Raw genomic sequence first — 13,564 nt, 5'->3', positions numbered from 1 at the left:
ACATACTGACTCAACTCCAGCCACTTTAATAACGGGAATTGATGGAAATTTATGTAAAAATGTATCACTAGCCACTTTAAACAATGCCACTTAATATAATGTTTACATACCCTACACTACTCATCACATATGTATATGTATATACTGTACTCTATATCATCTACTGCATCTTGCCATCTTTATGTAATACATGTATCACTAGCCACTTTGAACTATGCCACTTTATGTTTATATACCCTACATTACTCATCTCATATGTATATACTGTACTCTATACCATCTACTGCATCTTGCCTATGCCGTTCTGTACCATCACTCATTCATATTTCTTTATGTACATATTCTTTATCCCTTTACACTTGTGTGTATAAGGTAGTGTTTGTGGAATTGTTAGGTTAGATTACTCGTTGGTTATTACTGCATTGTCGGAACTAGAAGCACAAGCATTTCGCTACACTCGCATTAACATCTGCTAACCATGTGTATGTGACAAATACAATTTGATTTGATTTGATTTGGCCACTTTGAATACACAAGTTAGTCCGCTCACTTGAACCCTTGTAATCTTATGTTGCACGTACCCCACATTCTCCAAGAACATTCTTATCATGTTACTGAATGTATTCAGAGTATTTTCTGATGTTGTTGTTATCAACAAATGCTGCAAAAATTACAGTAAATGTAAAATGTACATAAAATCAACAGTGTAATGTTTGGATTCAGTCTTGTGTCAGGTGAACTGTTGTGTCCAAAACTTTTGTCCAATAATTTTCCCATAGTGGCTAAAATTGTTGACGGGAGAAAGTGGTCTGGTTTGGAATGGCCAGTCAGCATGTCTTTCTTTAACCTACGTTGACATTTTAAAAACGCAAGCTATTCTTTTTAAAGCACATAGTAAAAACAATTGAGTAAAAGTGGAGTAGGAAATATAGATGGTTTTTGGACTTTCTAGAACTCATTTGAAGTTATAACTCCTAGGAGAAATGACTAGCTGTACTGAGGTCAACTTAACTATATCACAAAAAGGCGGGGCAGACATCCAGGTAGTTTCTAGATAAAAAACAATCCTTCAGTCCAAATATGTGGGGATAAACAGCGTGTGACAGATTCAGCAGTGTGAGGTGAGTAAGACGCAAAGACAGAGACAGAGACTGTTCCTGAGTACCCTAGGCCTACTAGACTAGGGTTAGCCTTTAACCATACCCCCAAACCCAATCCACACAAAATCCATACTACACTCGAAGCAAAGGCTATTTGTTGTCCACCTCAAGTGATTTTCCCTCCATTGTCCAGTTCATTGCCATTGAGAGGAATATAGATGCTAAAACATGCCTTGGAGGGTTATTTTTACTGTCTAATGTGTCCACCACGTCAAGGGCACGTGTACCAGTCTGTAAGTACCAGTGGGCAAACAGATCCCTAGGTCAGATGAAAGACGTCTAGCTGGAAGAAATCCGTCACATTCCCTCCTGCTATTAAATCCTGATTAGCATTTTTTTTTTACTTTTGTGTCTCTACGACTACAATTTCAGGCTTAATTACTTTTTGTGTTGACAGAGTGCAACTGAAGATCCCTCTGCTTAAATGACTTTGGAGGACTCAAAACACACATCACTCATTCAGCTTGAGTCTGCGCAACCTTGTTTATTGGGAAAGAAATACAATTTAGGACCTATCTACCGGTAGTTCTAGGTTTGTGTTTGTATTGTGTGTACCACTGAAAAGCACTGTGGTTTTAAATATAGTGGCTGTCTCTGCCCTTGGTTGCATATGACCTCACAGAACACTGCGTCCGTCCCACATCATCCCCCACTCTACCACAGACGCGCTAGACTTTAGGCTAAACCAGGAAACTGTGGCTTTTCCGGGGTTATTAATTTCCAACATGGCTGCCATTATGACTCACCGTTTGATACAAACACATCTTTAGAATAGATAATGCAAATCCTTGACCTCTCCTGGAATCTACTCTCCATCCACAAAGCATCATGCCTTAAGGAAAATACTCAACACGGAGCGACCAGTATTCTCTGGTGCAATCCGCTATTACATTGATGTGGCATGTAGTCAGGGGTGGTGCTCATACATAATGTATTACTAGCTGCGGTAATCACTCATGGGGAGTGACTATTGGAGGGCCATCAAATGGAGATGCTCTGCTATACATTTTGTGACCCCATTCCTTTTGAAAAAAAATCCACTTAAGGATAAGAATCATTTCAAACAATGTGTTAAGGGGGTAATGATAGCCTATACATCTACTAACTGCATCAAATGCAAATCGCCACTGTGGTCTCTGATATCATTTGTTTAGCAGTGAGCATGTTGACATTTTAGGGTCAGGTAGGATTACTGTCTCCGAGAAACTTTAAAGAAATGTCCTAATATGGAATTGTGTAACATAAAAGATGCATACTTCAAATAAAAGACAACATTAAAAGTAGATGAACATTTCAACTTCAAATGTGCCAATAAAATCCTTTACAAAAGCCGCTACAAATAGACGCAAATATGTCAAACGCATTTAGTACAGCAGAACTGCTAGGCCATGGCTTTGAGACAGAACTTCCCTCACACAGATGTTAACATGCCGTTATTTACCTAAATATGATCATTTCTGAAGTACATCCAACAGAATTCAGTCATACACTTTGACCAAACCTCATTCAGTGTGTATAATACGTTAGTGTCTCTGTCCACTCCCCTGTACACAGTTTTGCTCTGCGTTTTTTAAGTGGTGGTTTGTGCCATGCCCTTCAATGACTCAAGGACAGCTTAAGGCACAAAAGAGGCAAGATATATCGCAAATGTCATGTGGCATAATCTTTATTACAGCTGGCAAATTGTGCTTTGCTATCATTTTTTATTCTACTATCATTACACCACGTTAGCCCTATTGGCTTTAGTATCATTTTGTGCTGAGGGAGCCTTAATTAACCCTTGTTGTCAAAGGTCAAAAGGTTATATAAGGTTCACTCATTCATCAGCTGCGATCTGTGTTTGCTTGTATCCATTTCGGTGATGGATTGTCATAAAACATAGGCTTTTGATTCAGGATAGATGGCTATAAATGTCTCCTCTTCCAGCCTAATTCTCAACAGCCTTGATTAAAACATGAACAATGTAATCTTAAAGTTGTTTCATTGTTATATCATTGCAATAACAATGTTTTGCAACATTTAAGTATGGTACTGTATAATCTGAGCTAACCGTGTTGCTAACGGAGACATGTGGGACATGTTTGTACAGGTGAATGTTTCAATATACAGTTCCTTCAAAAAGTATTCACACCCCCTTTGACTTTTTCCATAGTTTGTTGTGTTAGAAAGTGGAATTAAAATTGATTTAATTGTCATTTTTGGTCAACGATCTACACAAAATACTCTGTAATGTCAAAGTGGACGAAAGATTCTAGCATTTATGATACCTTTGACAGTGTGAGTCCTTCTGGGTAAGCCTCTAAGAGCTTTGCACACCTGGGTTGTACAATATTTGCACATTATAATTTTTTTAATTCTTCAAGCTCTGTCAAGTTGGTTGTTGATCATTGCTAGAAAGCCCTTTTCAAGTCTTGCCATAGATTTTCAAGCCCGATTTAAGTCAAAATTGTAACTAGGCCACTCAGGAACATTCAATGTCATCTTGGTAAGCAACTCCAGTGTAGATTTGGCCTTGTGTTTTAGGTAATTGTCCTACTGAAAGGTGGATTCGTTTCCCATTGTCTGTTGGAAAGAAGACTGAACCAGATTTTCCTCAAAGATTTTGCCTGTGTTAGCTGTATTCAATTTATTTTTATCCTAAAAAACTCTGTAGTGCTTGCCGATGACAAGCATACAAATAACATGATGCAGCCACCACCATGCTTGAAAATATGAAGAATGGTACTCAGTGATGTGTTGTGTTGAATTTGCACCAAACATTGAATTCAGGACAAAAAGCTAATTTCTTTGCCACATTTTTTGCAGTATTACTTAAGCACCTTGTTGCAAACAATGCATGTTTTGAAATATTTGTATTCTGTACAGGCTTCCTTCTTTTCACTCTGTAATTTAGGTTAGTATTGTGGAGTACAGTAACAACAATGTTGTTGATCCATCCTAATTTTTCTCATATCATAACCATTAAACACTGTAGCTGTTTTAAAATCACCATTGGCCTGATGGTGAAATCCCTGAGCAGTTTCCTTCCTCTCCGGTAACTGAGTTAGGAAGGACGCCTGTATCTTTGTAGTGACTGGGTGTATTGATACACCATCCAAAGCCTAATAAATTACTTCACCATTCTCAAGGGGATATTCAGCTCAGATGGGGTTTTTTACACTACCATTCGGTGCCCTTCTTTGCGAGGCATTGAAAATCTGTGCTTGAAATTCACTCCTCGATTGAAGGACCTTACAGATAATTGTATGTGTGAATACTTATTGACTCCAGACATTTCAGCTTTTTATTTTTTTTATACATTTCTAAAATGTTTTACAAACAAAATTCCAATTTGACATTATGGGGTATTGTGTGTAGATCAGTGACACAAAATCTAAATGTAATCCATTTTAAATTTAGGCTGTAAAACAACTAAATGTGGAAAAAGTAAAGGGATGTGAATGCTTTCTGACGGCACTTTATATACATTACCACAGAACTCTACATGAAAAAGCCTGTCAATGTAAATAAAGGTGTGCTGTCAAGGCCGGACACAGAAGTCAGACAGTCCTTTCCTCTGACACAAACAGGGAGTTCCAGCTTGTGTCTTACTAAAATCTCTGTTTATCCGGGACACATTGCATGGTAGTTCATTGCATGAACGCTAAATACATGTGGTGAATATGAACGCTAAATACATGTGGTGAATATGAACGCTAAATACATGTGGTGAATATGAACGCTAAATACATGAGGTGGATATGAACGCTAAATACATGTGGTGGATATGAACGCTAAATACATGTGGTGAATATGAACGCTGAATACATGTGGTGAATATGAACGCTAAATACATTTGGTGAATATGAACGCTAAATACATGTGGTGAATATGAACGCTAAATACATGTGGTGAATATGAACGCTAAATACATGTGGTGAATAAGAACGCTAAATATATGTGGTGAATATGAACGCTAAATACATGTGGTGAATATGAACGCTAAATACATGTGGTGAATATGAACGCTAAATACATGTGGTGAATATGAACGCTAAATACATGTGGTGAATATGAACGCTAAATACATGTGGTGAATATGAACGCTAAATACATGTGGGGCTAAATAAAGCAACACAGGGAATCGAGGCACACAAAGCTTTAAGCAAAACGACACAAAATATACAGTAACTGGAATAACAGGATGTTTTGCTTATTCTGCATTGGACACAAATATGTCACTGATATGTTATAAACCTGTTATAAATAAGCTTACCAAGTAGGTACAAATTGGATGCATGTGTTGAATTTATGGTTCTGCCAGTCAAGGCCATAAGTAATGTTACTGATATTCAAGACAGTATAAAACACATAATGTTCTATAGACTACTAATATGAGAAAGGTTGGCAATGCTATAGGCCTACACATAAAACAGTCCAGAAGAGTATCCACTTTGCAACTAAAATGACACTCTGGCTGCATTTAGAAAGGCAGCGCAATTACGATATTTCACTAATTAGTCGTTTGACCAATCAGATCAGCTTTGAGAAAGATCTGACATGAAAAGATATGATGTGATTGGTCTGAAGACCAATAAGTGGTAAAAAAATATCAGAATTGGGGTGCCTGTCGAAATGCAGCCATATAACCAATTAAAATAAAATTGCACACACACAATTTTGCACTGAATAAATGTATTGTGTCATCATGCAGAAACGTTAAGGACATTGAGTGAGTGATATATTTTTGGTCTTGGGAGAACAAATCAATAATGTGTGTGTGTGTGTATCAATGACAGAGAGCAATATTAATTTTATGACATCTGTAGCCTATAATGCTTAGAAATATGTTTTAGAATAAGAAAACTATGCCTGTGCCTTTTCAACCCCCAGAATTTGGCTCAAGGTTTCAGTTTCATCTTAGGTATATGATATATAGTGCGATTGAGCTTCGATTATGTCCCTTCTTAGCAACCCCTACCCCAGTTTATAATCAATAAGATTGGTACAGATCTTGTGCAGCAACGCACGAGCGCACCCTCAATCGAAGGTCTGTCAGCCGTCTCTTTGGATTACACCGGAATAGTCGGTATAGACATGGTAAATATAGCCGGACAATCTTTTGCTCACTCACACACGTAGCACATTCGGTAAAACCCGTGCAGACACGGCTTGCTCAGAGTAGGACGATGTAGCGCGCGACGTATACGTCACTGTGATGTTGACGATTACATAAAATGTAATTATTACCCAATCATATAACATCTGTTGCCAGAATTACGTGATATTCGATCATTATAATATAACATCAACAATATTATTTTCATAGAACTTAGACTGACGGTAGTGATTATTTATCCATTTCACTTCAGATGGCATCCATTATATCGGGAACGTGGGGGGGGGGGGGGGGGGGATACAAAACCATAAATTACAGGTAAAGAAAGAACGAAAATCGTAAAGAAAGAACGAAAATCCGTCTCAGAGAGAAAGATAATCTACTAAATGAAAGCGTCTAATAAACGCTCTTATGGTTCGTTTGGACATCAAAGCATCATAGCCGAGAGATTTCTGTAGCCTAGTCTCGTTGAATCTACAGTGGGCAGTGAGGCAAGTGCCTAGTGTCTGACTGAGTATGGATCTAGCTGTGTTCAGCGTTTCAGTGGGAAGGCACAAGAGGAGGCACAGAATTCATGCAAGGTGAATCCGCTGACCATGGGCTATCTCAGGAACGGTGGCACAATCACAATCATGTGCTATAATGTTCACAGCAGTATAACCTGTATTGGCTCTAAATTTGGATATAATAATCACACACAGGCACACACACACACACGCTTTAGATATACGTGCAGAGCGGCAGTGAGTCCAGGCGTTTCCTCGGATATTTTATTGATCTCCAGCCGTTGGAGGTTGGGCTACGCCAAAAATGCCATGCATGCTTCGGGCCTCATATCGATTTTATTGCCTTGTTTTTCAATTAAACCTAGACAGACAAATTGCACAAACATATGACAGTGGCTATCCTCATGGCATATATCTAGTCACCCAACGTGTTGTAAACCGGTATGAATGTGGTTTTCCAATGCAGGAAAAAAACGAAACCCTGGTGCAGATCCGGCCATAGCATGGTGTCGCCAAAGCAAACCCAATTGAACCCTACAGACGCATAGTTGGGAGAGAGCTACAATTCTGTCCTCCTTGATCGAATTTGAGTCTAATACAAGGAATAATGTAAACTATACCCCATTGTAGAGGTCAGTTATAACAAAATGTACAATCTCATAATATGACCCCCCACCCGCACCTTATTCGGCCCCGTCCCACTCCTATAAAATGCTCTCTCCATCAACTATCTAGAAAAAGATAAATCCGATGGGCTGAGGCAATTCTGAACAGATATTTCGTTCTACCAAGGGTTTGAAGAACACTCTTTAACGGTGTTTGCAGGGATTGCTTGGCTAGGAGGACTATGGGCTAGGATAGCTTTCATCCACTGTATTTAACCACTGTTAAGGGTAGCTGTCCATCCATATTAGCCAGCAATAAGAATTAATAAGCTTATATTGATTTGGGGGATTTCTAGCAGTAGACTATCTATGGTAGATGTGTTTGTTTTATATTATTGCCTGCCTGCCTGTAATGCTAATAGCCCTATACTATTTTCTCTAATCACTGCATTTTAACGGACCATTAATAGAGAAGGCATATTTTATCCTGCTCATATTACGTGTATGATCATCAGTGCACGCATGCGGGCACCACTAGGCTATTGACACTGATGGGAAGACACATTCGAATGCGTAAAATATAAATGAATAGCCTAAAGATACCCGCCTCTGTATTTTTGGTAAGAACCGAAACCTCACATATGTGTTATGTTTGCGGTGAAGTAGCGCCCAGCAAGGAGATGTCAGACGCTGACGCCCGATTGCGGTGAGGATTCGGAAGGGAGGAGAGAGTGGAACCAAGGGAAGAGGGCAGGAATAGTATAAATATATAAGCTTACACTTCGTAGTTCTTGTGTACGATCCTTCATTGTTTCCCCGCCGTGCTGGCTAAAATATAATCGCCTGGGTTTTTCCGCCTCGTTGTCTTCTTATGTCCAAAGGTCCGACAATTTGATATTTTCTTCCAGTATTCAAATGAGTGGGTAGCTTATGAGTCTCCCCTGTGCGCTACCTTCTCTGTCTTTTTCCCTTTTTCTAGTCCCCCCTCTACTGTGCTTGTGCGTCCTCCTTGGCGGTGCAGTGTCGCCCCGCAGCGCGCTCCGACTCCAGCAAACGAATGCGATACGAGCGCGGTACTGATGCTGCAAAAAAAAAAAAGGATGAAAAAAGAAGCGATGCGGAGGGATGGAACTCTGTGCGCACGCGCGGTCTCCCTCGCTCCATCTCTATCACTTTACCTGCTACCCCTCCCCCTCCGCCCTTTTTTCCCTTCGGTGTCTATCCGCAGCGCGTAATCGGTCGGCGCTCCAAGCCAACCAGTGAACTGTAGTTTGTTTTAGGTGAATTAAAATAATTTGGTGGAATTCAATCCACGCGCATGGAGACTGGGTAGGGCAACGGAAACCCCAGCCCCCCTTCCCAAAGGAGCGGTTTCCTCAAGGGGCTCAGGGTGGTCTATAGTGACAGGCAGAAGGAAGTGAGATAATCAGAGGATGAGGTGATTTTACCCCCATTAAACACGTTTTTTTTTATCGGAAGCCACCCACTTCAATGCACAAGAGCTCTATTTATGAGCTGTCCACCACAAACTGGCAAACGCCATCATAATAAATGGAATAGACGTCAACTGTAGGCTAAAAGGCAATGTAGCCTAATGATTTAGAGAATTCAATATCAGACTTTACTTTCTGTTTTAATATTAGGCTACAGCAGACTATTTTACTGATAGGCCTAGATTTTGAAAACCTTAACATAGTTGTATATGGTAAAAAAATATGTAAAAGTGATTAGATTGTTATACATCTAGACCTGCATTCTAATAGCCTATAACCTGAGGCAAATTACATCAAAGTTGTTTTCAGACAGTTCAGATATCTTTGTTTAATTAAATTAGAATAGGCTACCATGTTAGATTTCTTTATAAGTCTACATCTTGTGTCAAAGTTATCTTATTGTATACCGTATTCAGTGGCCGTTCCCCCCAAACCAACAGAAGGGGTCATATTACTAAACATAACATGAATATTGTCTCCAACCTTGTGTTACAATTCCATTTCCTCACATGTTGACTCAATTGATCAGAGTTGTGCACTCACATTCCATATTGACAGTATCCCTGAATGGCCCCTGTTTGAGCATAGCCTCCTGCAAAGAAGAATCAATAAGAGCTCCTAACATTATTCAATGCCTGTATTCAAGGCAATGTATGGACTTCATGTCCTAATAATGCACACGATATCCTCATTCAGTGGAGTCATTAGTCTAGCCCAGATGACCCGACATGTGGCTTGGCATGGTCCAGTACTATACTGGATACTTCTCAGTTTTAACTCTACAACCAATGTACAGTAGCAAGCACTGAGGTTAGAGCGAAGTTGTTAGGCTACCAATATTACACGTGAGAAATTCAAAGGATAAACATATACTATCTACCAATTAATCAGTACCTAGAGTCATTTAAATTAATCAGTACCTAGAGTCATTTGAAATGTCCTAGAGTCATTTCAAATAAGAATTTTATGATTGTGATGAACTCACGCTCTACTCTATTTTACTTCGAAGTGGCAGCATGCCCAGTGACGAACAGTCTTGTACTGTATAACCCACCTTGATGTCTTCCATTTAGCTGGCATAGAGTAGAAAGAAAAAAGCAGAGATGAGGCAGGTTTAAAACATAGCCGATAGAGTGGGGGTCCATCTCACTAAAAAGGGGATATATCCTGAAGTAATGACTATCAGGGTCTCCATGTCACATATGCCTGATACACACTATAGGGCCGACCTGAACTATACCCTGCTGGCTCGGATAATTTCTTTTCACATTGCCCTCCAGAGTTACAGTAACTATGGTGGATGTGTAACCAGTTCAGCCCAGTACAGTTTGGCTTGGCTCTGCTCAGTTTGTCTGAGTAGGCTGAAATAGATACAGTAATGAAATCCATTGTGCACATTGCTCCGTTTTAACTGGGTAACTGGGTAACCTGCTCTTTTCCCTTCTAACAAGTTTCCCAGCTGTCCTCACAAAACCAGGCCTGCTGAAAAGGACTCGGAGTTAAGGTCTACAATTGAAATAAAAAACCCATGATCTGGAGGAAGTTAAGTCAGAGATTATACCTGTCGTATACACCCCAAATATCTCTGGAAGTTTAACTCCCTTCAAAAAGTCGAAAAAACATTTCACTCCAGGAATTCATCTTTAGAGGTGATTATCCTTTTCCAAATAATCAGCCGTTATAATTAGAATTCTAAACTGTCATCACAAAACCATTATGGAAAAACAACATGAATTTCATGTGAACACATGATCTTATGTGAAGTTAATGTGATAACATGTGACAACATGTAAAGCAACGCGATATCATGAAACTGCACATGTGAAAACGTGATCACATGTGAAGTGTTCCAAAAACATGTTTTCACATCATTTCACTTGTGAAATTTCAGGTGAAATCATGTGATTTTCCACATGTGAAATATTTGAGTTTCTCTGTAAAGGATTACAGGGCCAAATCCTACTGTAACTTGGTAACCATGAATAAATTGAATTCTAATGGCTACCGAAAGGAAAGTTATATATATATATATATATATATATATATATATATATATATATATTATTTTTCTTCTTACGTGTCAAATCGCCAACTGGCAACCCATCCCTTATGGGATTAATTGACACATAAACAAACATTACAATCATTTACTATGATAATTAAATGATCATTCTTCTTCCGGTGTTCTCTGCACTCACTGTGCATTGCATAAAGAGAGAAAAAAAAGAAAGAAAGAAAATCAATACATATTAGTAAATAAGGTTATCCAAACAATAACTACATCCCTAGAGCAGTAAAATAATATACAAACATATATAAAGTGGGAAGAAAAAGTATGTGAATCCTTTAGAATTACCTGGATTTCTGCATAAATTGGTCATAAAATGTTATCTGATCTTCATCTAAGTCATAACAATAGACAAACACAGTCTGCTTAAACTAACAACACACAAACAATTATACTTTTTCATGTCTTTATTGAACACACCGTGTAAACATTCACAGTGCAGGTTGGGAAAAGTATGTGAACCCTTGGATTTAATAACAGGTTGACCCTCCTTTGGCAGCAATAACCTCAACCAAACGTTTTCTGTAGTTACGGATCAGACCCGCACAACTGTCAGGAGGAATTTTGGACCATATCTCTTTACAAAACTTTTTCAGTTCCACAATATTCTTGGGATGTCTGGTGTGAACTGCTCTCTTGAGGTCATGCCACAGCATCTCAATCGGGTTGAGGTCAGGACTGACTGGGCCACTCCAGTAGGCGTATTTTCTTCTGTTCATGTCACGCCCTGGCCATAGAGAGGGTTTTAGTCTCTATTTTGGTTAGGCCAGGGTGTGATTAGGGTGGGCATTCTATGTGTTATATTTCTTTGTTTTTGGCCGAGTGTGGTTCCCAATCAGAGGCAGCTGTCTATCGTTGTCTGTGATTGGGAGTCATACTTAGGCAGCCTTTTCCCACCTGTGTTTTGTGGGTAGTTGTTTTCTGTTTTGTGTCTGCACCAGACAGAACTGTTTCGTTTTGTTCTATTTTGTTATTTTGTTTCAGTGTTCAGTTCGAATAAATTATCATGAACACGTACAACGCTGCACTTTGGTCTTCTTCTTCAGACGAGCGTGACAGTTCAAGCCATTCTGTTGTTGATTTACTTCTGTCTTTTGGGTTGTTGTCCTGTTGTATCACTTAACTTCTGTTGAGCTTCAATTGGCGGACAGATAGCCTTACATTCTCCTGCAAAATTTCTTGATAAACTTGGGAATACATTTTTCTGTCGATGATAATAAGCTGTCCAGGCCCTGAGACAGCAAAGAAGCCCCAAACCATGATGCTCCCTCCACCACAGTTTACAGTTCGGATGATGTTGGTGTGCTGATGTTTTGATGTTGGTCTGATGTGCTTTTTTTCTCCACACATAGTGTTGTGTGTTCCTTAAACAACACAATTTTAGTTTCATCTGTCCACAGAACATTTTGCCAGTAGCGCTGTGGAACATCCAGGTGCTCTTTTGCAAACTTCAGACGTGCAGCAATGCTTTTTTTGGACAGCAGTGGCTTCTTCCATGGTGTCCTCCCATGAACACCATTCTTGTTAAGTGTTTTACGTTTTGTAGACTCGTCACCAGAGATGTTAGCATCTTCCAGAGATTTCTGTAAGTCTTTAGCTGACACTCTAGGATTCTTCTTAACCTCATTGAGCATTCTGCGCTGTGCTCTTGCAATCAACTTTGAAGGACGGCCACTCCTAGGGAGAGTAGCAACAGTGCTGAAATTTTTCCATTTATAGACCATTTGTCTTACCGTGGACTGACTTTTAGAGATACTTGGTACCCTTTCCAGCTTTATGCAAGGCAACAATTCTTAATCTTGGGTCTTCTGACATCTCTTTTGTTCAAGGCATGGTTCACATCAGGCAATGCTTCTTGTGAATAGAAAACTCAAACTTTGTGAGTGTTTTTTATGGGGCAGGGCAGCTCTAACCAAAATCTCCAATCTCGTCTCATTGATTCTTCTCCAGGTTAGTTGACTCCTGTCTCCAATTAGCTTTTGGAGTCATTAGCCTAGGGGTTCGCATACTTTTCCCAACCTACACTGTGAATGTTTAAATTATGTATTCAATATAGACAAGACAAGAAAAATACAATAATTTGTGTGTTATTAGTTTAAGCATACTGTGTTTGTCTATTGTTGTGACTTGGATGAAGATCAGATCAAATTTTATGTAAAATGTATGCAGAAATCCAGGTAATTCCAAAGGGTTCACATACTTTTTTGTGCCACTGTGCATACATACACACTGTATATACATACACACTGTATATATACACATACATACATACATACATACATACATACATTCATACATACATACATACATACATACATACATACATACATACATACATACATACATACATACATACATACATACATACATACACACTGTATATATATACACATACACACACATACATACACATACATACATACATACATACATACATACATACATACATACATACATACATACATACATACATACATACCATGTACAGACACATCTACCATTGACCCCAATACATGGTTTACATGAAAGTATGGGTTAATGCGTGTAAATTGAGCCCACAGGTAGGATTCAGCCCACAGGTATCAAATTATTGAGTAGTTAAATAACCACTGGCACCACGATAGGTCTACTCAG

At 39.0% G+C, this 13,564-nt stretch overlaps 1 protein-coding gene across 1 annotated transcript in view; it reads right to left on the bottom strand.

Moving 5' to 3' along the window:
• The window catches only part of LOC129828903 (syntaxin-1B), a 62,904-nt gene extending 54,442 nt beyond the window's left edge, over nucleotides 1-8,462 (bottom strand). Inside the window, exon 1 of the mRNA XM_055890202.1 lies at nucleotides 8,149-8,462. Within this exon, the coding sequence (XP_055746177.1) occupies nucleotides 8,149-8,178 (30 nt within the window). The 5' untranslated portion in view covers nucleotides 8,179-8,462. The remainder of the gene's footprint in view (nucleotides 1-8,148) is intronic.
• Nucleotides 8,463-13,564: the final 5,102 nt, after the last annotated feature.

The sequence above is a fragment of the Salvelinus fontinalis genome, chromosome 2, assembly GCF_029448725.1.
Source record: "Salvelinus fontinalis isolate EN_2023a chromosome 2, ASM2944872v1, whole genome shotgun sequence".
Taxonomy (NCBI): Eukaryota; Metazoa; Chordata; class Actinopteri; order Salmoniformes; family Salmonidae; genus Salvelinus; species Salvelinus fontinalis.
This window is presented reverse-complemented; position numbering and strand designations above follow the sequence as displayed.